The 24,663-nt window shown below is 37.4% G+C and overlaps 1 protein-coding gene across 1 annotated transcript in view; it reads left to right on the top strand.

Moving 5' to 3' along the window:
* Nucleotides 1-24,663, top strand: part of LOC134540374 (proton-coupled zinc antiporter SLC30A5-like) — a 77,352-nt gene that overhangs the window by 10,183 nt on the left and 42,506 nt on the right. Inside the window, exons 4-7 of the mRNA XM_063383061.1 lie at nucleotides 2,784-2,940; nucleotides 3,890-4,072; nucleotides 8,710-8,777; nucleotides 15,305-15,625. Coding sequence (XP_063239131.1) covers nucleotides 2,784-2,940; nucleotides 3,890-4,072; nucleotides 8,710-8,777; nucleotides 15,305-15,625 — 729 coding nt within the window. The remainder of the gene's footprint in view (nucleotides 1-2,783; nucleotides 2,941-3,889; nucleotides 4,073-8,709; nucleotides 8,778-15,304; nucleotides 15,626-24,663) is intronic.

Here is a 24,663-nt window from a genome sequence, read left to right as displayed (position 1 = left end):
CATAAATGTCCAGGATGATGTTCCAAATCACGTTCCTTACGATGCAAAAACGTATTTGCTAAATACGTGTCTGAACTGTCAAATGATGTCATAATTAATACATACTCACAAAAACTATGTGACGTCTGGTGAATTCTTTTAAATATATATAAGAACACTGAAGTTAAAACTTTCATGTTCAATCACCAAAATAAGTGGCATATTGGTAAAAAGAAAAACCATACGATGAAGACGCCTTATTTTACATTCTCCTACTAACAATTAGAATTTAATTAATCTCCCTGACCTGAACCGGCTGCTGATTGGCTGATGAACATATAAAACATACGGCCTTCAGACAACAACCCGCGGCAAAGAACCAGGTAAGATATAATTAAATTTAAAAGAAAAATAATTAAGTTTAGAACATTCTTGTCTCAAAGATATTACAAACGTATTAAAAGTTTGTGCTGAAAACAAATACAATAACAAACAATATTATAGGTTAGTGTTTGAAAATAAATATCTTCAACTGATATTACATCGTCGTACTGGAACAATTAGTGTTTGTAAAATATAAATATAGTCTGTAACTGCAAACATACAAATGTGGAAAATAAACATAACATAATTCATTACTCTTAAATAAAAATAAATAATAATAAACAGAATTACTGTGTGGGAAATCTTGTTACCGCACAGGTAACATTATTTTTTTAAATTTTTGTCAGGAAAATTTTCTAATTTTTTCGTAGGAAGTCATGGAAAAGTCAGGGAAAGTTTTCTACAGATTTGTGTGAACACCCGGGAACAGGTGTGTTCCAGCTAATGGGAACATATTACAGTCTTTCCTGTCAATAACTAAACCTAATTCAACTGTAAATAGTCTGCCTTGTTCCGGGTTTAACTGACGGCAGTCTTTAATTCGTCACGTTCGAGACGCTGCCATTCCGTATTAGCCATTTTACCAGGTTATCGATCTTACGTGTAGTTTTAATGGGAATACCGGGAAATGAAATGAAATCTGCTAGAAAACGGGAAAAAATGTACTGAAATTAAAATTGACAGTATGGATGAACTCTTTGCATACTAAAAAAATCCACACAGAAAAATCTGAACGTGAACGACTCAACTAGTGCCAGAGTAAAGAATGTGCTGTACCATTAGGACACCAAGTTTCATGTTTAGACAAGGTGTGGGACAATCAAATCCTCAAATACTGTAAAAGAAATTTAGCTACCAAAAGGTCTTATATTCTAGGAAGAGATCCTAAATTTTTTTCAAGGAAGGAAAATTCAGAAATTCAAACACTAGCACCTTATTATTACTTTAAATGACTTCACTATCATCTCTACAGAAACTATCAAAGAAATTTGTGCTCTTGCAATGTTTGGCTAGCCCCACGGGTGAAAGTAAAAAAATATATACTTCTTATTCATAACAATAGAAAAATGGTTTTTATACTTTTAAAATTAAAATTTAAGGGGGTAATTGCTCGAAGATTAAATTTTTGTATTTTTGCTCTTGTATATAATTTTATTCCTGACTCTTGAGATAGAGATTTGGATTGAAGCACTCGTTTGAGAATAGAATGGGATATTCAGATTTGAGAAAAAGTGGGTTCAAGCCATCACTGGTTTGTATGCTTTATTGACTGAGAATGAGAACTTAGGAAGAATTAATAATGCACTTGGAATGAAAAGCATATTGTGGCCATTAGGATCGTTAGAGCCAGATTACTAAATGAGGGTTGAAATGTTAAGCTGGAGCAGTGTTGGAAATCATTGGTGAGGGAAGTGACCCACCAGGTCATTGCTGCATGTGTCACGTTTCACAATCGCAAAAAAAAATTAGGTTTGACTCTATTGGGGTCATTAGATCAGAGAACATCATATGAAAAAGATTTTCTCTCTCCACTTTTCTTTACAACTGGTTAATAAGGCTTCTTTAAGTCAGTAGGCTGTTTAGGGGCAACTGATCTGAGCTTAAATAAAATATGCTCAAATGTCATAAAATTTCAACGCAGGATTCAAGCTCGAAATGTTGTGGTTTAAAGCATCACCTCACAAAAACCATCTACATGAAGCAGAATGTGAATGGGAACATTTTCTGTTGGAAAAACTTTCTCTGATACTAGTTCTGGGAATATTATTTTTTTTTGCCAACATATATTTTTTGTTTTGTTTTATGATTGGCTAATATATTACACAAAAATTGATTTTCTTGAAATTGGTTCCAATTTTTTTAAATAAAATTTTTTTGTTCCATGCAAACATTTTATCCGATAAATGTTTTCCTTTATTCCAATCTACGTTTAGTACTTTTAAAATTGTATTGTTAATATGATATCCATTTCATTAAAAAATAAGAACTCTAATTTAAGTAATATAGAGAGCTGAAGATTATGACTGTAAGCAGTATTGGCAAATCTAAGAAACTGTTACTAGCTGCATTAAAGAATGTCCAAATTCATGGGTTTTTCTATGTAACAAATTTAGATCAAATTTTATCTGAGGGTTACTTCGAAAAAAGTTTTGCCATTATTTATATATTAAATTTAGAAAAATTTCCTCAAAATTTTTCCCTGGGAAGCAAACATCTCTAGTGTTGAGCAGGAGGGTACACAGAATTTCATTCCTTGAAGAGGGAGTGGATAGAACCACTTTGCCTGCTGTTTATTTTCAAAATCTTTCCTTTTGCAGGTGGGTATGATGGATGTTGATAGTTATTTTAGGATTACGGGGTCTGCGTTCATCTTTGGTGTTGAGTATTAAGAGTGTACTGCTTGTCTTGTACCCCGACAGGCTTCACGCTGGTGGAGTTTGCGTACGGCCTGTGGACCAACAGCCTGGGGCTGATCTCGGATGCCTTCCACATGCTGTTCGACTGCTCTGCGCTGGTGCTGGGGCTGCTGGCGGCCGTGCTGGCACGGCGCAAGCCCTCCAAGACCTTCTCCTACGGGTGCGTCGTCGCTCTTCTCCGCTCGTGCGTGTGTCACAGGGTGTCCCAGGAGGTTGGCCTCGCAGGGATGATCAGCAGGACGATTTCAAATGTCCTGATGATCACGTTAGAATACGTTATGGTAACAAGTATTCAAATTGACGCTCTAGTTAGTTTTGAGATTTTAACAGTAGGATGTGATTATACTTTTCTGCGTTGCATGTTACTTGATATTGCTGACGAAACAACGATACATTATGGTGTGGATGTTTTATTTTAGGTCTGCTAATAATACATTCCACCTGTAACCCTATATTCTGATTTCTCTATGAGAACTTCCTTTCTGGACATCCTGTGAATACTCCAATTTGAATGTGAAAAATAGCTTGGTAATTACTTTTCACACATTTATGGATGATTTTAATTGTGACATTCATTTCACTGTAAATTTTGAAGTTATTTATTCAAATAAAATGATTAATGTTAGCAATTTTTTTACCAGGCAAATAATTTGACATAAAAATTTGTTTAATTTGTGATTTATAAATGTTCACCTCTCTTCAGTTACAGTTATCTTTGACAAAGCCTTCTTCAAGGTACCATTTGTTGTTGAGTTGTGTGTGTGTTTGTATTGTGTATTAATTTTTGATAAAGTTGGCCAAGTGGTCAAAAACTTGTGTTAATTTTGTTAAATATTTTGGTCTAGTTTGTTTTTCAAATTCTGCACTTTCATTATTATGCATAATTTTAGTACTTACCTGATTAGGTTTTCTTTCATAGGTGCCGAAAGCATTTAAATTTTGTGGTACGACCATTCTTTATTTATTTCATTCTTTTTTTTTATTTTTTAAAATAACTCTCATAAAATAGACATTTAATTTTTTGAACACTTCATAAAGCATATTGTCTTTGTGAGGTTCGAAGTGTAAGGGTGTGGTCGGCAGAAGGTAGCATTGTGCGAGGTGAGCAGGTACGGCCGCGCTGAGGAGCTGTCGGGCTTCGTGAACGGCCTGCTGCTGCTGGTGGTGTCGCTGGTGGTCCTGTGGGAGGCTGCGAGCCGGCTGCTGGACCCGCCCCGCATCAGCACGCGGCGCCTGCTCGCCGTCTCCACCGCCGGCCTCTGCGTCAACCTGGTCGGCATCGTGGCCTTCAGGTCCTTGCCGGCTCCAACCGTGGCTTCTTCCCTGGAACATGTGGGAAAGATCCATTCCTGGTTTTCTGGGAGGGGGGAACCAGAATTTCACCCATTTCGTAACTACGACGGCAAGGTTGCGGGAAATCACTTTCTCACGTTTCCTGATTTTGATTCACGGACTATTCAGGTACGCATCCTTGCCGTCGTAGTTACGAGCTGGCTGGAATTCTTGTTGTTCCCGAAAAACCGGGAACGGATCTTTCCCAAAACATTGGGCGGGAAATTACTTTTTCACTTTTCCTGTCTTTATTCGGGTACTATACATGTCCTAGTTCCAAACTCGTGTGTAACAAACTATTTTCAGAGAAAGCACGGCTCTTTAACCTAAGTCAGTACGTGCATGCTATTGGAAACCCGTCATTTTCAGCGTTCAAAACTCAAAACTATCAATGGTGGCCTGAAAACATTCACTGGCAGGATTGTAAACAAAGGCCTTTATTCAGCATTTTAAATTTATAACAAATGATTATAGTTATTACAAAAGTGTTGTGAAATGGCAGCGGGATGAATTTTACACATGATTAAAAAATACAAATATTAGATACACTAAATGCTCAAGAAACATCTATTTGTTTGTTTGGTATCAGATACCCATATGAAAAAAAAAAAAAACTAAATTGGCAGATTTTTTGTTTAAGAAAATGTACTGCAATCAATAAGCAAATTTTCCATTTTGGGTTAAAAAAAATTAACATTGCACTGTTGTGTTTGACTTTGTACTTAAATAACTAGACTGTGTCAGTTAAATAAGTCAGGAGTAAATATAAATTGTTCAATTAAAATATCTCGGCAGAGAGAGTAAAGCATCATGAACTGCGCCGTTAAGCCACGTCTGACGCCGGACTGTGGCGCTCGGCAAGAGGGGAATCAAAAATAAACCAGCCGGTGATGAAAGGGAAGGGAGTGCATGTGTGTGAGTGAGTGAGTGAGTGCGTGCGTGCGTGCGTGCGTGCGTGCGAGCGTGCGGCCACACAGCAGTGGTTCTCCCTCCCTCAATGTTGTGAATGTCCGTGTACTGGCACTGTACTCAATCGTCCGTCTATCTCGACAGGTTTTTTGTAACGCAACTTGTCCAAATATTGTTTTTGCATGAGATTTAGTAATAATTTATGTGATTGAGCCAGTTTAAGTTCTTTAATGTTTTGTTACGAGTATGAAAACATGCTATTTTAGCTAGTTTCTAACTTAAACAATATTTTTATTAATGGCTCTTTTTTAGCTAAATAAGGTCAAACATGTTTGTGTGTAAGATTATTTTATAAAATGATACAAAATGTATTCTTTGGACTTAAAAAGAAACAATCCTGTCTTGTAGATAATTTTTGTGATGTGACTCAACTCTTTATTAAAAAAAAATCCAATATGTACTTGTTATAGTTGCCACATATAAATACCGTATTTACTCGCATAAAGGCCCCGCCCGCGTATACGCCCCTCCCCCTTTTTTGTAAACCTTTTTTTAGAAAAAAAATTAAAAATTTGTTTTTCTGGGTTTATCTGAGGGCAGGGCAGCTTGGCATGCATCAAACAGCAAGCCATGTATTGTAAGCGGCAGTGATACAGAGACTGGTATTACAGTTTGGCCGTTCTCAGTAGGACTGACGTGAGGCGTGACACGTACGCAGTTAGTCCTATCTCAAACGACATAAAGATAAAGAAAGCTGAACTCTCGCGCATGTGTTGATGCGTAGCGTTGTCGGAGCGGAAGAGGGGAAGTGAAGGAGGGAGAGAAGTGGGTGGAGCAGTCAGCAAGCGCTACTGGCAGACACAGTGTTGCCATGTTTCACGCGCTCGGGCCGATTCACGCTACACGTTGTCAGTTGCATTGTTGCATTGTTTGAGCGTGCGTGTTCCGTTACCGTAAACATGAAAATGGGCGGAAAAAGGGGGAGCTACACAGTCGAGTTTAAGTTAAAGGTCATAGCTTACGCGGGCGAACACAGTAAACGCGCTGCCGCGAGGAAATTCGATGTGGATGCAAAATGTGTCAGGCGTTGGGTTAGTGAACGAGAAAAACTGGAAAAGGCCCCAAAAAATAAACGCGCCTTCCGTGGAGGAAAATGCAAGTACCCACAAGTTGAAGATGAAGTTTATACATATATAATGGACACAAGGAAATCGGGATATGCTGTGACAACGGAAATGATACAAGTCGAGGCAAATCAAATTGCAAGACGAATGAACATTCCACACACCGAATTCCGTGCCAGCTATGGCTGGATTCGCAGATTTATGGGCAGGAAAGATCTTTCAATACGTAGGCGAACTATGGTTTCACAGAAACTGCCAGAGCAGTTTGAAGAGAAAATGATGGCCTTCCAGCGCCATGTGATATCGCTACGAAAGCAGCACCAATACATGCTTTCCCAGATCGGAAATGCTGATCAAACTCCAATTTATTTCGACATGCCTGAGAGCACAACGATAAACCCAGTGGGCGAGAGATCAGTTTCCATTAGGACGACCGGTGCAGAGAAACAGCGCGCCACTGTCATGCTCGCGATAACAGCTGACGGCCGCAAACTCCCACCGTACGTGATCTTTGCTAGAAAAACTATGCCGAAGGAAAAAATGCCGGATAGTATTATTGTCCGTGTACAGATAAAGGGGTGGATGACCGAAGACTTGATTGTCGACTGGCTGAACAAAGTTTGGAATTCGCTGCCAGGTGGTCTTCTACGTCAACGCTCCATGTTAGTGTTGGATAGTTTTAGAGGCCATCTGACGGAGAAGGTGAAATCGAGGGTTAGAGAAGAGAGGTGCGATCTTGTCATAATACCCGGAGGTTTAACTAAGATTTTGCAACCTCTAGACGTTGTTGTGAACCGGCCTTTCAAAACCCACTTCAGGAAACAGTACAGCGAGTGGATGAGATCTGCCGAACACACGTTGACACCGACAGGAAGAATGAAGAGGGCTTCCTTGTCTACTGTGTGTGAGTGGATTCTTGCAGCATGGCGTGCCATTTCTGTGGAAACTGTGGCAAAAAGTTTCAAAGTGACTGGCCTATCGAACGCACTAGACGGCACGGAAGATGATGAAGTGTGGAAGAACCGCGGGGAAAGCAGCGCAAGCGAGAACGACACCGAAGATTCTGACGCCGACGACCCTGACGATGTTGACGCGGAGGGGGAGTAGATGCAGATAAAGAATGATATGCATGTTAACAGAACATATTAACTGTATGTAAATATTTTCTACCTCTACCTACTATGCCTTTAGTGAAACGTGTTTACCTGCTTTATGGTGATAAAAACGGTACGCTAAACGTGTTATGCTGTGCGTTTACACCATAACTATTGCGAGGTATTTTTGTAAACCATTTTTTTAATGTAACATGACCATCACAGTTAAATTTTTTAAACTAACCTTATGTCTAAAACTGGTTTTAGTTTTTTGTTTACCGCTACCTTATCGTAAATAATTTAATTTTGGATTTCTAAAACTACGACAAAAGAAACTATACCGGTAGTACGACAAGGAATTACCCATGAAAACTGGTACTCGTACCATGAAATTGGTATTTCTAACATTCCTTTGTCTGGTTGGCTGGCTAGCTGGCAGGAGGGAGGTTAAGCCACGCCCCTGCCTCTCCCTCTCTCTCTCTCTCCCGCATTAGCACAAAGACGCACGTCGCACTAGTCACTAGTGGCTAGTTGTTCCGTCAGCTGTTTTGTTTAAATCAAAATTTAATTGGCGTTTATATAAGATGTGGCGGTATTTCAATTTGCTTTTAATAAATTTTGGTTTTAATACCTGAAGAAAAGAATAATCTATAATTTTTTCTTCCAAATTCGCGTAAAGGCCCCGCCCGCGTATACGCCCCCCTCCCTTTTGAAGTCGAAAATTTGGAAAAAAAAGGGGGCCTTTACGCGAGTAAATACGGTACTTTTTATATTATCTGAGAAACATGCACATGTATGAATTGAAATTTTTGTCACTTAAGACTTAGTAACACATCAGTTAATATACAATCATAACACGTTCATCTTCCTGCATATTTTATTTTCTCTTGTTTCCTGGAGAATATTTTTAATTCTGGATAATATTATGGAAACATACCTGTAACTTAATTTTTGCTAGCATATTTCACTACTAGTGTTTTAAAAAAAATAAGCATTTATATTAATTTTGTGGCATAAATAATTTTTGTTTGTATAAAACCAAAAGGGTGTCTTATTTGTTTTTTAACGTGGAATGGTTATATTAAGTTTTAAGTAAATTGCAAGATGGTTTCACAATGATAAATGCTTGTTTGTAATATTTTAGATTCTAATTTTTGATAAAATATAAATTAATTTTTCCAAGCCCTGGTCTTTAGTTTAGGTATTATACATCTCAGGTATATTGTATATTGTAATGATATTTCATTTAACTTATTACTTAAAACAATTTTAATGTCATGATTAAAATGGTTTGGCTGAAATTATAATTTTGGTAGTTAAATTTTTGCTAGGCAGGTTTAGTACAAAACTTGTACACAAGTTACAAACACATTCAGAATCAAACATCATGGTTATCATTAATCATATTTCTTACCTGTATATTATGTGTCTAGGAATTGAGTTATGATGTGGTATGTTTTATTTTTGTAGGCATAGCCACAGTTCCCACCAACATTCCCACGGTAGCCATGGCCATTCACACAATGCCAACATGGAAGGTGAGGATGCTGCGATTTTTTTAAAAATTTCACACGTTGATAAATGAAAATAATTACAAGGTTCCCGCAGACATGGAAAATTTGAAAAACTTAAAAAATGCAGGGAATCGAAAAGGTGCCTTCAAAACCTTTAAAATATACAGCAAAATTTACAAAATGTTAGTGTACAAAACTGGATTTCATTAGTTATTTTAAATACTAGTGTGTTTCTTTAATGTCTTAAAACCAGTCTGCATTTTAATCATGAATGTATGTATAGTTGAAAACCTATCTGCTTAATTTAAGGATGAGCAGGGACTTGAAAATTCAAGCGAGTAGCTAAAGCTCGACTCAACTTGAAAGTCGAGTTCTTTATACTTGACAAAATGAGAATCGACAATCTTATTTATAACTCTCATTTTGACATGTGTAATGAGCATAAAATCATGTAAGTACAATTAATTCTGCATAATTACACTGCTTAAAATAGTTCAGTAAAACCTTTTTGTTGCGACCCCATTTATTGCGACCACCTCTCTATTACAACCCAATTTCGATGAACCGTGAAAAAATTGCTGAAAGTCCGATGAAAATCGGACAGAAAATAAGTTTCGTGTGATGAGTAGCGTGTTACTGCGTTTCTCTTGCCGACTGCTGTACTGCTGTAGGCAGCGCATGCCTAAAAATAGATACCACTTCCTGTTGACCAGCGCATTCTACGTCCCTTTGCCAGCAGGGTGCAGATAAAGGTTTTTGTGGCAACGTGTTTACGTTTAGATTTTTGCGAGTGTTTAGTGTGGTACACAGTTAAGGCAAAGCTACCTGCTGGATTTCTCTTGATATTGATTACTATTGGTTGACAATGTTTGCATAGTTTTTGAAGTCCAATTTGGTTTATTTACTGGCTTGAATTTGTGAACTATTGTTGATGACTTACGCAGGTTTTTCTTTTTTTTTTCTTCTTTTTTTTCTTCCGATGTTGTGTATTATGACTTATTAAATAAAATACCATTAAATATTAATTACTATTAATACAACGCAGGAAAAACCCTCCGGCCGCAGCGTGTGAACATGGTAGTCGGCTCACCCTCTCCCAGAACCGTGCGCTGCGGCCGATCTCGGATGCTGCTTGTACTTGTTAACAATCACGTTATCTGCTTCATTTTAACGAGGAGAGTAAAAATATATTTAAACTGTCACCAAATTGATAAAAGCTTTATGTGTCCGCAAAACCGGGCACAACACTGGCCTGTCAGTTGTTTTCATTCAAAACGTGGCTAAAGAACTTGCATGGATCAGGCTGAAAACATCCGGCAATAAGTGTAGGTTATAAGGAATCTTGTTATGAATTGAGATTTTATGTTTTTCGAGTAGATATACACAGCGACCGACTGGATGCACGCCCGCCACAACTTGTTTTAACTGCCGCAAAGATGTTTATCTTGACAGCTCAAGCAATTATCTTTTCCCGTGGGTTGACAGAAAAAGGTCGCTTCACCCAGCATAAAAAAAAAAGGCTACGCCACTTATTCCCCACGCAGGAAACACACTGGCTGCCGTCTGTCTCCCCCGCATTTATCTTTCTTCTAACATTCCACGTCTCGCCTCTGGCGCGAGCAATAACGAAGCGACCACGCATTGGGCCATTTTATGCTTTGTTTGGTGACAGCAGCTTGATTTTATTCGGTATATTCCTTTTCATAGGACCCTTGCTATTAAAATACATTTATAATTAAGTTTGAAAACTTGTAAATTCCTTGCCAGAGATGATGAGCTAGCCTTGAAGAATGTTAACGAGGGGAGGGAGGGGTGAGCTCATGCGTCATGAAGCCGCTGTCGCCAGCCAGCCGGGCGAGCTTCGTGTGCGCCCACTCGCGTTGCAGAACCTACAGCTGCCATATTTTTAAAGGAAATGTCCCATATTTTCTTATTATTCTTACATGAACATTATTGGAAGTGTTAAAGCCGACACAAAAATACGCTGTGTGTTAAAATTAACAGATTTTAACGATCTTTAATTTTTTTTTTTTTTTATTTTTTTTTTCTGATTTTCATATTTTGGTCAAAATGTCCAATTTTTTGACGGTTCCCGAGAATGTATTTGTAAAATCACTGCTTCGTTAAATCCGGGGTTCGTGATATCGGGGTTCTAGTGTATTTAACTACCGCAAGCAGAAAACATACATGTAAACTAACCAGTAAAAATAAACTGTCTTTTGACATCTTTTCTTTAGAGGTGGCCTGTAGGGTGACCGACTTGTCATGAAGGTTGAAGTGGGTTTAAAGCAAAGCCGTCTAGCATTGTGAGTGCCATTGTACGGTTGGTTTCTTAGCGAGTAGCAATTTGGGAAGGGTGGCATGTGAGGGGGGGGGGGGGTTTGAAATCGACTGAAAATTTCGGAAAATATCTATTACGAACCCCCCTCTATTACGACCCTATTCCTGGGAACCGTGAGGGGTCGTTTCAGAGAGGTTTGACTGTAAAACTTTTTCAGCTATATACATTTCAAAATACTGTAAAAGACACAATTTTGGAATGTCCTGCTGTACGTCTGAGATTGGTAAAACAGCAAACAAACTATTAATAGAAAAAAATTTAATGTCTCAAATTCACATTTTTTCTACTAAGCAGCAATCGATAGTATCGCTGTTCACCACAAACATGAAAGTGTAACACCATGTATCTTTATATCTTTGACTATTTACTGAAATACCGGATACTTAACCTTTATCAGTGGGAGGACATAATTATTTTTGTCAAAAAAAATTTTTTTAAACATATTACACACATCGTTAAATTACGTTTTTAAAATAAATTTTGGGCGTGTTGTAAGAAAATGCTTTTATATTGCCATTTTGAAGTGAAATTCCTTTGCTGAGGGGGTAACAATTTTTAAATGCTACGAAAATGCTGATCGGATGAGGGAAATAGTTAAGTACGTGGTGGGGGAACCAAAAGAGGAGACACCAGGGAAAGGTAGAAAGGACGCAGCACTCTCGCGCACTTGAGCACTTTCATGTGCGCTGTTGTTTCCTGGGGTAGGACGTCGAGCTATGCCACTCCGGGGCCGTTGGCGCGGGCGGTGATCGCTGGAGCAGCCTTGAGCGGGCTCCACGTGGTGGCGTGCGGCTCAGGTTGAACCCCGCCGTGCTGCAGGGATAGGCGGGTCGCCTGACGCCACACGCCACACCGACCTTAGGGAGTATTTGAGTATAGAGGGCAACACAACGGGGTTTAAGCTTATTGTTATGCAACGTGCCACGGACCATGTTCTAAAGAAAATTTTGTTCTTTCTTGTATGTATTATTAATTATTAATTTAATTACTTGTTTTTATCAATATAGTTAAATAGTGTTAATATGCGTATTGTTTTTTTTAGCCGTGGAACTAACTATTATTGCTGGTATACCATGTTTTATTGTATTATCGTTGCATATTTTATACTAAAATCAAGTTTAAAAAGTAGGGGTGCGACGTTTATGTGAAGAAATTTCTTTCCATTCATGGAAAGTACGTTTATTTAAAAACTAGAGTACACAAAAGCATGCCAAACTAATTAAATTAATAAGTCATGCCTCATGCAACAAAAACTTTTTTCAACTTAACTACAAAAACAAAATTACACACTTACCACAAAAGAGTGCGGGCCATCAAATGTAGTCAACTTGGCACTTGACAGAGAGCGCGCATTGCATGCAATTGGCAAGATTTCGATGTACGTGTGCGCGTACGGGAAGCAACATTACCAAACATGAATGATGCCAACTAGCGATGGCTACATTTTTATAAGAGGTACACCGCGGCGACGTAGGCGAACAGATAAAGGTTATAACGTTTAATAACGTCTTTAAAAGAAAATTTACACATCAGACAACTTTGTATTCCTGTTAATTAAATAATTAAATGGTAATGTCCAATAATTATTAGATTTCTACTTTAAAATTCATAGTTTTATAGGGGAAAAAATACCTACACATAGCGCTCAGAATCTATTAGCAGGGCAAAGTCACGCGAGAGGTTTTTTTTATCCAAATTTTGACGCCCTAAAATATTGGTACAATGATTATGCACGTGCGACGATTATGCGATAAAACAGGGTAATACTTTACTCATACTTTAGTTTAACATGGGTAATTATTTGTCACTAATTAATATTTGATTAACTAAGTCACACACTGTATTATAGTTATGAACACATGAGTGCGTAAATATGTTAAGTTCGACTAAGAGGCGTGAATATTTTTTGATCATAGGTGACTGTGGCTCATAAAAGTAGCATTGAGCTAGGTCCTATTCGTATGCCATGTTCTCACTTTCACATGCCAGATACCTACCTCAGACTACACATGTCCATTTGGACAATTAATTAGTTAAGCTGCGAAAACTACCTAATTATCTGCAGGCTTCAAGTTTAAGAATTATTTAAAATCAAAGTTTGTTTTAAATGTACCAGATAAAATGTTAGTACATTTTTGTATTCAAAGAGTCTACAATTTATTTATTCGAGTGAAAAAGAGTTATTTCATTTATCTCTTGTTCTATTATAAAAGTTTAGTAATTTGTTTCTATTTATAACTAATAAGCTAGAAGTTTCACTTCTGTCGCGCGTGGACTCCATGCACACGAACATTCATTTCTAATCAGAAAATGGCAGAATAAAAAGTAAATAATACTGAGAAAAAAAAGTTATTTGTTTAATTTTATGTTTCATAAGGTTATACTTTATGTGCATTATTTTGGTATGTCCATTTAATGATTTTGAAAAATTCATAGGCCTACTTGAGAAGATAGCAGATTGTTGTTTTTTTATAGAAAAAATAAATAAAAAAAATGTTTTAGTACATATTTTGCTATGTTATAATGAGAGTGGAAATTTGTTTCTAAATTTAACTGTTTTATTTAAAAAAATAAAAAATAAAAAAAAACTTTATTTGCAAGAAGGGATGGGTATGTAGATTCTTCGGTGCTTGTATTCCACTGATTCTACCAGAATCAGAACTTTCGATTCTCAAGCAGAGGTGGGGTAGCAGAAATACTACATTCAATCTATACTTGCAAGCTTTTCAAATGTAATTTTTCAGTAAATGTAGGCCTATGTATATTTAGACTTCTTAAGAGTTGTTCTTTAGGTTAACCTTCTGATTGAATTTCCATAATTTATATCAGATTAGAAAGTAAAATTGGGAATTACAGTCAGAATCGAACGTGGAAATTGTGGAATCGGAATTGGATTCAAAGAAATAACGAATCAACCCAACCCTTGTCAGAGGCTATGAAGTTAAGGGATATAATCCTGAAGAAAAGCCATTATAAAATTAATTTTTTTAATTTTTTACTTTATAGCATGTTTAGGAGTCCTTCTCTAAGATTGCGCTGTGATATTTTAGTTAGTTCATCAGTAGTTCACCATTTGAACGAGTGGTTAGGTTATGTATATGAAAAATAGTGTGAAATAGGACTATCAATTAGGTTGGGATAGTTAAATTAAGAATACTGTGACATGAATTTATAAGATAGATAATTTTAACCTCACCCATTTCTATTTTATGTAATATTAATACAGCTAACTATTCAAACAATTTAAAATAATTTTTTATGTAGCTAACCCAGTTAACCATTCTCACCATTTAACCTAACCACTATTTAAAAAGCTGAACTACTGGTAAACTACTTCATGTAACACAACGCTATCTTAGAAAACCTGTTAAAAACTCTGAAACAATTTATTTTTTTATTTTTTAGAAAATGTGCTTCCTTCTGAATTACCATCTTGTGAAATTGTAGGGTTAAAATCATTTAAAATGAGAAAAAAATTGTTTATGATATATATAATGAATATTTTCTCATATTTAATTTATTCAACCAAATAATTTTCCTTGACTTCGAAGGACTTCACATCTACCTTGTTTTCCAGAATAAAATTTTAAAAGAAATCTTAAATAGGTATGATTGATATTTATATTTTACTTATTTACTACACACAAAAGACTCACTCATTGAAGACATAAATGAACTTTAATATAATGCTATTGGTAAATTAATATAAACACCTGGAACAAAAAGTAGGTAACCTAAAATTTCTGCAATTACTTGAGCTCGGCTTGATTTTTAAGAACTCGACTCGACTTAAAAATTATCATGTGTGGACTCGACTTAACTTAAAGTGGTTATTACTGAACACTCATCGACTCGACTCGACTCAACCTAACAATTTGCAGATTCCTCATCCATTTTTAGTTTAATCATCAGCTAAACATTAAAAAAATAATGGATCAACTGTGCGTTGATTTAATAGCTTGAAGCGTGATCACATGTCCATGGTCATTAACCTTGTCCCAAAATTATAATTTTTCAAAGCTTATGGTTTTATAGTACAGTCTGGCAGCATTGATTGCATACCGTTGATGAAAATTGTAAAAGTGTTGTGTATTGTGCAGCGGGTAAAAAAATGGTCAATTTGACATGTTGTGTGTTGGTAGGAATGTGTTTTGATACTGGTTGATGATACGGGTAGAGCGTGCGTGAGTAAGAGCGTGCGTGCGCGCAGGGGTGTTCCTGCACGTGCTGGCGGACACGCTGGGCAGCGTGGGCGTGATCGTGTCCTCGCTGCTGATCGACCAGCTGGGCTGGTACGTGGCCGACCCCATCTGCTCGCTCTTCATCGCCTCGCTCATCTTCCTGAGCGTGCTGCCGCTGCTGAGGCGCTCCGCCGCCGTGCTGGTGCTGAGCGCGCCCGCCGAGCTGCGCCAGCGCGTGCCCACCGTGCTGGAGCAGGTGAGGCAACACACGGCTCCCTCGCTCCGCCGCCGTGCTGGTGCTGAGCGCGCCCGCCGAGCTGCGCCAGCGCGTGCCCACCGTGCTGGAGCAGGTGAGGCAACACACGGCTCCCTCGCTCCGCCGCCGTGCTGGTGCTGAGCGCGTCCGCCAAGCTGCGCCAGCGCGTGCCCACCGTGCTGGAGTAAGTGAGGCAACACACGGCTCCCTCGCTCCGCCGCCGTGTTGGTGCTGTGCGCGCCCGCCGAGCTGCGCCAGCGCGTGTCCGCCGTGCTGGAGCAGGTGAGGCAACACACGGCTCCCTCGCTCCACCGCCGTGCTGGTGCTGTGCGCGCTCGCCGAGCTGCGCCAGCGCGTGCCCGCCCTGCTCGAGCAGGTGCGGTCACTCCGCTTCCGTGCTGCCGCAAGTGGGGGAGAGATCAAACAATTAATAAATACAATTATTTCGTTTTTGCATTAACGGAAATGTGGATACCATTGTCTTGAAATTACAGTCTCAATTGAAGAAGTTTCTTATTCACCAATTAATCGGTTCGCCATTTCTACTAGAATACGATTTGGCTTGTTGCTGTTTTTTCAGGTCAATTTTATTGCCTGACCCACCATCGCCTCAACATGGGTGCCCGGCGAAGCTTGCTGATGCAAAAAAAACTATGTGTGTGTGGGTTTTTTTTCAAATTTTTTTTCCCCCAATAACGCATTGCGAGGTCATGCCTCAGACCTGTTGTTGTGGCTCCTTGACTGACTAAAAAGAAGTGAATTACATTAGAACCACTTTATTGCACTGTTCAAGGGGGTGTCTGAAAATGTTGTAAAATGTGGAAAAGTTTAAAATAAGGGAAATATATGAAAGATTTGTTTTTGCTAAGACAACAGTGATTTTATACCACCTTAACATACCATACTCTGATATACACTTAATCATTAAGTGTGTCTGAAGCATATCTATATAGAATAATTAACATTAATGTTCTATATTCACATTCTGTGTAGAGTACACGTAAGCATACATACAGTATATATATATAGGTACTTTCATACTTTAGTTACCAAGTCATAGTAAGATCAGACATTTCCAAGTTAAGAATACTAATAAAAATACAGCACTTTATCAACACACTGAGCTGCAGTTACCTATATGATTTTGCAATATTTGACAGTTGTGTTCATAGTTGAAATAGGCATGCCTAACCTCTCAGCGAGTGAAACACGAGTACCTTTGTGCTCATCCACGCACTTTAAAATGTTTAGTTTTTCATCAGTTGAAAATGTTTTCCATTTTTTACAAGCTGCCACGTCAATAAAATACCAACAGATAAAAGTTCAGTTCATTGCTCACAGTAAGGAATAAAATTTTATGCTTATTAATATTTAAATTTGGTACCAACAACGTTATTTTTAACAGACATTAAAGGATAATAGCATGAATAAAACCACATAATACAACATGTATAAGTTACTGATGAACGGTCGGAATTTTTATAAACTTTAGCGTTAGCATCGCTTGCTAACGTTTATTCAAAATCTTCCATTTCTAGGCCAGTGGGGGCAGCCTGTAAATACTGTTTTTAATGGAAGAGCGTATCGAAAAATACAAGAGTTACAGCTCTAGCGTTCTCAACAGCATTTGGTATTTGGTATTTCACACAAAAGTGTTATCTTCATATCGTGATAAACACTGGAATAACGAATTTATGTAGGTGCAGTATAAAAAAAGACAGTAAAATGCGGGAAGCAGATTGTAGGTGGGTTGTAATCTTCGAGAAATTATTGCATTGCATTCAGTGAGGTTAAAACGGGACTGAAATAAGATGGTGCAAATAATGGGAAAATGTAAAATGCAGTAATGTAAAATCGGGAATGTACTGTACATTTAATTATTAAATTTAGGAATTACTAGGTCACGCCCTGACTGGGCATTGTGACTTCTTGACCGACGAACACAATAGGGAATTCTTTCTGCCCGCTATCAGGCTGGGGAACATGGCCCTCCGCTCAACCCTTCTGTCCACCGGCCAATCACAGCCTTTCGCTATTTTTCTTATCCCCCTGGTAACGGCAGAGCATCCATGGTGCCGAGATCGCTAATTTATTCATTAATTTTTTTTAGCTCATTTATTAAATGATTCACATGGAAAGTTTTAAATTGAACATTCAATCAGTAAAACATAATAAATAATATAAAAATAGTAATATTTTATACTATTGTTTTGACACCGAAAACAACCAGTGTTAAAAAAATTCCATGTAATGAAAATGTTTTTGTTTAAATTAAATTTTAGTAACATTGAGGGTCTGTCTCATTTGCTGAACAGCTTATTTCACATTCTTGTAATTAATTGATTTTTCTGTAAATTTGTTCCTTATAGCATTCTTGCTTCTGTTGTTTGGTTACAAATTTTGTCACCAGATATTTACAAAACATTAATTTTGAGTTGTAAAAGGTGGGGCAGGCGATCATAATTATGAAACCTGGCATAACTTTTCACTTTTATGTGTTAATATTTAGTAAATGTAGCTTGAGAACATTTGAGGCGAAGCATACACATAATGCAATACAGCTGTCAGGATGAATTTATACTAAATCTGCTAATTACTTCAAATACTTTATTTACCCGTGTATGGATAGCACATTTAAGAGCCCGTCTATCCGGGCACACCTACGGTGTGCAAAGCTTTAGGAAAAACCAACGTGATTTCAAAACTACTCCAGATATCTAAGTTGGGTGTGTTTATGAAAAGCATTTAAGATTTCGCTAAGGGCTGAAAAGTACTTTTGGTCTCAGATTAAATTTTTAAACTGTATGGTTAAATTGTTAAAAGGCGTGTTTTCAGCGTAATATTTAGTCGTAAAAAAATCGGTACAGATCCTTGAAAGCACTTAAGGGATCTGCATTATACCTTTACCTTAATTTCTATGCAATGTAATGTTATGGTCACCGAACACGCCAGATCATAGTCGCGCATAAGGGTCGCACTTCATTTTTTTAAACTAAAAATCGCCGTTAAGGGGCCTGTCTAGTTTGGGTGTGTGTGTGTTAGTGAGGCGGGATGATAAGCGCGATGCTCTGTCCTTCTAGCGCAGTGTGACCTCTTAGCGGTCGGCGCCGGCAAGTGACGTGTCTGCTGTGTTACGACGGCTAGGTAAGGCCGTGTGGCAGGGTTGATGTTCTCCCTCTTCTCATCGATGTGAGTGTCCCGTGAACCGGCACCCACATCTGGACAGGTGTTCATGACTCAACTGTTCATTAGATTTGCCATGCCTTCAACTGAACATTCCTTGACAAAACTGCAGTCATCATTGGTGTTTTGAAGTGCACCTTTTATATATATAGAGAGAGAAGGAAAGAGGGAAAGAGAGAGAAAAGGAAAGAGGGAGAGAGAGAAGGAGAAAGAGAGAAGGAAAGGAGAGAACATGAGAAAGAGAGAAGGAAAGAGAGAGAGAGAGAGGGAAGGAAAGAGAGAGAAAGAGGTAAGGAAAGAGGAAGAATGAGGGAGAAAGAGGTAGAAAGAGGAAGGAAAGGAGAGAAGGAAAGAGGGAGAGAGGGAGAATGAGAGAGAAAGAGAGAGAGGGAGTAGGAAAGAGGGAGAAGAAGAGAAAGAGAGAAGGAAAGTGAGAGAAGGAGAATGAGAGAGAAGGAGAAATAGAGAGAAGGAGAAAGAGAGAGAAGGAGAAAGAGAGGAGAGAGAGAGAGAGGGGGAGAGAGAAGGAAAGAGAGATAGATAGAGAGATAGATATAGAGTGAGAAAGAGAGATAGATAGAGGGATTGATAGAGAAATAGATAGATAGATAGATGGATGGATAGAGATATAGATAGATAGATGGATGGATAGAGATATAGATAGATAGATGGATAGAGATATAGATAGATAGATAGATAGATAGATAGGTGTGTGTGTGTGTGTGTGTTTTGTGTGTTGTGTGGTGTGTGTGGGGGGGGGGGGGGGGCCGCCACCAAGGAGCATGTAAGAAGATCTGGAGTGGACATGTGTAGGGCGAGAGTGAAGCCAGCCGGTCGCGAAGAAGGGATGAAAAGAAAGAGGAAGAGAGCGTATTTCTACTGCATACACAGCCCCAGCCCACTTGTCCTTGAGGTTTAAGTGGCGCTGGTGTGCGGCTACAATGGTGATTTCCTGTAGCGCATATGGCTGTACAAATCGATGGAATTCCAAGCAGGATGGCGTTGCTTTTCACGGGTGATAACAATTTTTTTTTTTTCATTTGCTAACTAAATTAATTCCCAAAACTTTTGAAGCATCAGAAAAAAGTGGCAAATGTTTTAAACAGAAATAACTACTAATCTTCGAACTTTTCGACAAACCTAAGAAAACTAATTAACAAAGAGAAGTTGTTTCAGTTGTAAGTACAATTCTTTACTGTTTTCATAGATTTCCAAAGCGTGACGATCGACGACAGCTCTGGGAAAAAGCGACAAAGCGGAAAAACTGGACTGCGTCTCCGAACCATGCATTGTGTACAGTGCATTTTGAATGGGTCTTAAGAAGCGAAAATCGAACTCGATTAAAGGATGGTATGGTGTTCGGTATATTAAGGTTTCCCTCAAAGGAACGGTTTCACAATGCTCTTAAGATATTTGTTACATTCCAACATAAGTTTAAAACATTTCTCTTAAGAGTGTGCTTCGTAGCATAAAAGACGTGCCTTAATTATTTTGCAAAGTTTATCATTGTTATGGTGACGATGTCAGGGCTTTCAGTCTATAAAAGCCTATTCTATGATTTTTTAAAATTATTAATTCTTATGCAAACAATTAATAAAATTGAAAGTTTCTTACATTGTCAGTATATGCATAGCATTACAGTTATTCCAAACAATTCTCTACAGTGTTTAGCTAAGGTTTGCATGTTCCGTTGGTTGAGTAAGTAGACTGGAACATGAACATGATATTGAAAAGACTTCTAACTTCTACTAATACACGTATATTACAAGAGATTTGTAATAGATTAAATGAGGTAAGTAAGAATTCGTTTTTATAAACGTTGTGTATGAAATTATAAATTTTTAGACGTATAATAACAAAAATAAGTGTGTTCCGAAGACATGTCGGTAGTGTTACCCACTGAAACATTCCCACTTAAACTCTCTGTAAAAATAAAAGTATGGGGTTGAATGCTTCAAGAGTGGTATATAAATAAAATTTGAGGCTTCTTCCTAATTTCATATGCGGGTCTCCCCCACCTATAATTGCAAACAAAAATTTTTCCTCAATGTTGTAATTTACTCTGCGTATTCACAAAAATGTTTGGCAGTAAATAGGTATTTAATTTTTAAAAATGAAAGTATTCATGTTTCGAAAAAAAGATTAAAGCGGTGTGGGGGAAAATATTTACAGATAATCCAGTAAAATTTTCAGTTTGATTGTTTTGATAGTTTCGGAGCTGTTGCGAGTTTAGTTTGGAGGATTTTTCGGCCGCGCGAGGCAAGTTTGGCTCATTTTCGTTTTCTTCCAGCGTAGGAAGCAGGGAACAAACGCCGATACCCGGCTTCACCTCGCATCCTCTGCTAGCCTTCCCTTGTCCTCTCCAGATGTATTACTGTATATTAGCTCCATGGAGGAAACAGACACAGAAGAACCAAGGGTCTACACCAGAGCTGTATTTCTCATGTGCCAGCTGAGACACTGAACACAAGGACTTCACTTGTATCCATGGAACTGTAGTGAAGACAGATACATGGTGTGACCCTTATTCGATGGTGAACCTTATGGTGAAAATGTTTGATTTTTATGCCAAAAATTACAGGTAAATATGATAATAGTAATGACAAGAGAATTAAATAACCAGTATGGCATGTGAGACGGAGCCCAAATCTCTTTTGTTTTTTTAAAATTTAATCTGGCATCACTTCCTGTACGTGCTTGCAGTCTGCTGGATGCATTTTTGACAGATGTAAAGAAATCATTCTGAGATCATGTTTTGTTTATAATCGTCTGAAATGATTACGCCTTAATTATATTATTAATGCTAAAATTTGTACATACTTTATTACACTATGTTTTATATAATTTTTTACCAAAACTGATTTAATTCAGGAAGCAATTTTATTATTATTAAAATTTATGGGTTAGCTGACGTTACGCTATTAATATAAAACCTGTTTTTTTAGGGTAAGTATTCAAATTTCAACTTACTTTTTTCATCTCGCAAAATAAGGAACGAACAAATCTTCGAGAAATAATATTCATTGTTATTATAATTTATGGTGAAATCATGTGTATGATATAGTGAGACCCGGTAACACTTAAGCAGAGAGACAAATTGCCTTTTATTCTAAAAATTTGGAATACCATTAAATATTCTATAATTCATAGTGACCAAGATACATTAAATAAATAAAATATTTCAAGCTGTTTCATCACAGTTTTTATAGGTTGAACGGTATTGTATTGACTACTTTCTATTCAAATACACCCGTTACGTAGTGTGAAAGGTAAGCGGGCCGTGTAGCAAGCCTCAAGGTAGCTGTGCGGTTGCCTTGGTGACAACAATTGTGGATGCGTCTGCCGGTAAAAGTGGAGCCGACCATCTCTTTATCTACGTAGTTTGCAGTTGAAACCATCCCCGAAGCTGGCATGTATGGATGCCGTCGCCTGGTTCTCAGGTTGCCACCTGGGAGATTTGTTGCACCAGCCGGGAAAGTTACTTGCACACAGCAGGGTTTCTGCAGTCAGGGAAAATCTGGAGAACTGTTAAAAATCGGGGAACTGAGAAGCTGTCAACGAAACTGGGAAAATACCGGGAAATTGACAAAATGTTAGTTACTAATTTGGATTAGTAAATTTAACACTAGTGTGTTTGCGCTTAACAACTCTCGAGAAAGTCATTGTGGATCTTTTTTTCATTACCTCTTCTTCCCCTCTATTCTCCTTTCACCTAGCTTCCCCTCCACCCCTACTCTGCCTTTCCTTATTTTCCTTTGATTCCTTCCTCCACACCCCCTCCCCGAGATTGCACGGGCACGCTGTGTAATTTTCTGCTATAAAAGCTTAGAGTGTAACTCTCTCGAGATGCATTTAGGCATCTTCAATACAGTGAGTCATGGCAAAGTAACTGTGTATTGTAACTATGTAAGTTGAACTTTGTTGTTTCCACTTCCAAATTTAGTTTTGTGTTGCCACTGTCAAATAATTTATGTCTGGTTAACTTGCGAGACTGGCTGTGTGCTGTTGCTTGGAATGCGATGATGTTCCCCGAAGCTCCATCTGGAGACATTCAAGAAACTTTGAGTTCCTCATAGAAATGCTATTCCTTGTCATGCTCTTCATCCACTCGCAACTTTGTGTCTAGTTTTTGTGGTTGACGCAAATCCTTAGAAAGACTTGGAAAATCTCCATCCTGTTTGTGATACTTCATCTTGTGTGCTCAGGCGTACTATATAATCTTTTATTCTTTTTTAATATTCAAGCCTTTAAATTGTTAACTATTATGCTTTACGTCAAAACTTAATCATGTTTTATTGTTTTCCGTGTAATCTCCGAGTTAATGATCTTTGATGGTTTTGCCATTGCAGCTTTACCTGTTTACCTGTTAAATTTTTTTTTGTTAGATTTTGAATACCTGTATCTACCTTGCTGCGTTATGGTCTCGCGGGACAGTTTACGCAATCATGTTTGTTGTTGCGCTCACTCTTGTTGGCTATCTGCCCCACTGGCCTTGTAATATTTTAGAGTGCTTATATTGTTAATAGAGCTTTTAACTTGTCCTCCATTATCGTAACTTAACAAGCATTGTGAATATTGAAGACTATTTCATTCTTTTGTGTCGGATAAAAATGTTGTTAGCGCCCTTGTGGTCTTGTGATTATATGAGCACTGTTTGGAATACATCTCTGCTGTAGTCTTTAGAATAATAAGTTTTCTGTTCATTTATCTATCACAAATTTATGTGCAGTTGAAATCCCATCTGTTTTCATTATTAATTTAACGTAAGAGAAACAATAATGTAGTGTTTTAAAGCTTGTTCATACAAAAGTTAAAGGCTTTATATAAAATTTTGGCCATCTTTGTAGTTTAGCCATGATAGAAATGATAATAAAATGTGTATTATGCACGGAAAAGATATAATGGTTAGTTTGAAATATTATATAAGTGGTTGAAATGTGTTTTGATAAGTATTTTTAGTTAAATGTACTTACATTATCTTGCTATATTGATTGATGAGACAAGGAAAAAAGTTATGTTGGACATGGAAAACAGTGAGATTGTCTAGAGTAAGCCTGGAGGAACCGTGCAAATGTTTATCAAATGCCGGGACATCTGATTATTTCAGGTTATATTTATTTATTTATTTATTTATAATTGTAACATGTCAACTAACAGGACAAAGCCTTTAATGGTTGGCACACAATTAGACACAAATACACTCACAATAATAAACATAAATGAAAAACACAAAACAATACAATATAAACACAAAACACACATAACAAAGACAATAAAACAAAATTCAAATGTTACAATTTAGACAACACAGAACTAAAACACACATGATCATTAAGAACTAAAGAAAATAATTAAAGTCTTTATCAAATTTATTAAAGTTGGTTATTAGCCTAAAGATAAGATCATTATTTCTGTTAACTGTACATAAAGTGGAAGTTAAACGACTATTAAAAGGAGGTACTCTTAAACCGGTGTTGTCAAGTATAAATTTACAGTTCAATTTGTTAGTATAACAGTTTTTAATGAAAATAGAGTCAAGTAATTCTCTTCGACTTGAGAGAGATATCAGATTGGGTAGAGGAAGATGTTTTTGATTAATAATATTTATTAATTTATTCTGTATGTTTTCAATTTTAATATTATCGCACATATTGATGTTGTTCCAAATTACTGAGCAGTATTCTAGTTTTGACCTAATTAATGCTAAATAAAGAGAGAGGATAGAATCAGTTTTTGTAGCATAACATGTGACATATTTAATTAAAGCTAATGTTCTTCGGGAACTAGAAATTAAATGTTTAACATGTTGGTGAAAGAACAATTTAGAATCTAGAATGATAACCTAAATCTTTGAGAGAAGAGGATTTCTGAATTAAGGTGTTGCCTAATTTATAATCATATTTGATAGTAAGGTATTTTCTAGTAAAGGATATTATTTTTGTTTTGCTT

Source organism: Bacillus rossius, chromosome 16 (genome assembly GCF_032445375.1).
Source record: "Bacillus rossius redtenbacheri isolate Brsri chromosome 16, Brsri_v3, whole genome shotgun sequence".
Lineage (NCBI taxonomy): Eukaryota > Metazoa > Arthropoda > Insecta > Phasmatodea > Bacillidae > Bacillus > Bacillus rossius.
This window is presented reverse-complemented; position numbering and strand designations above follow the sequence as displayed.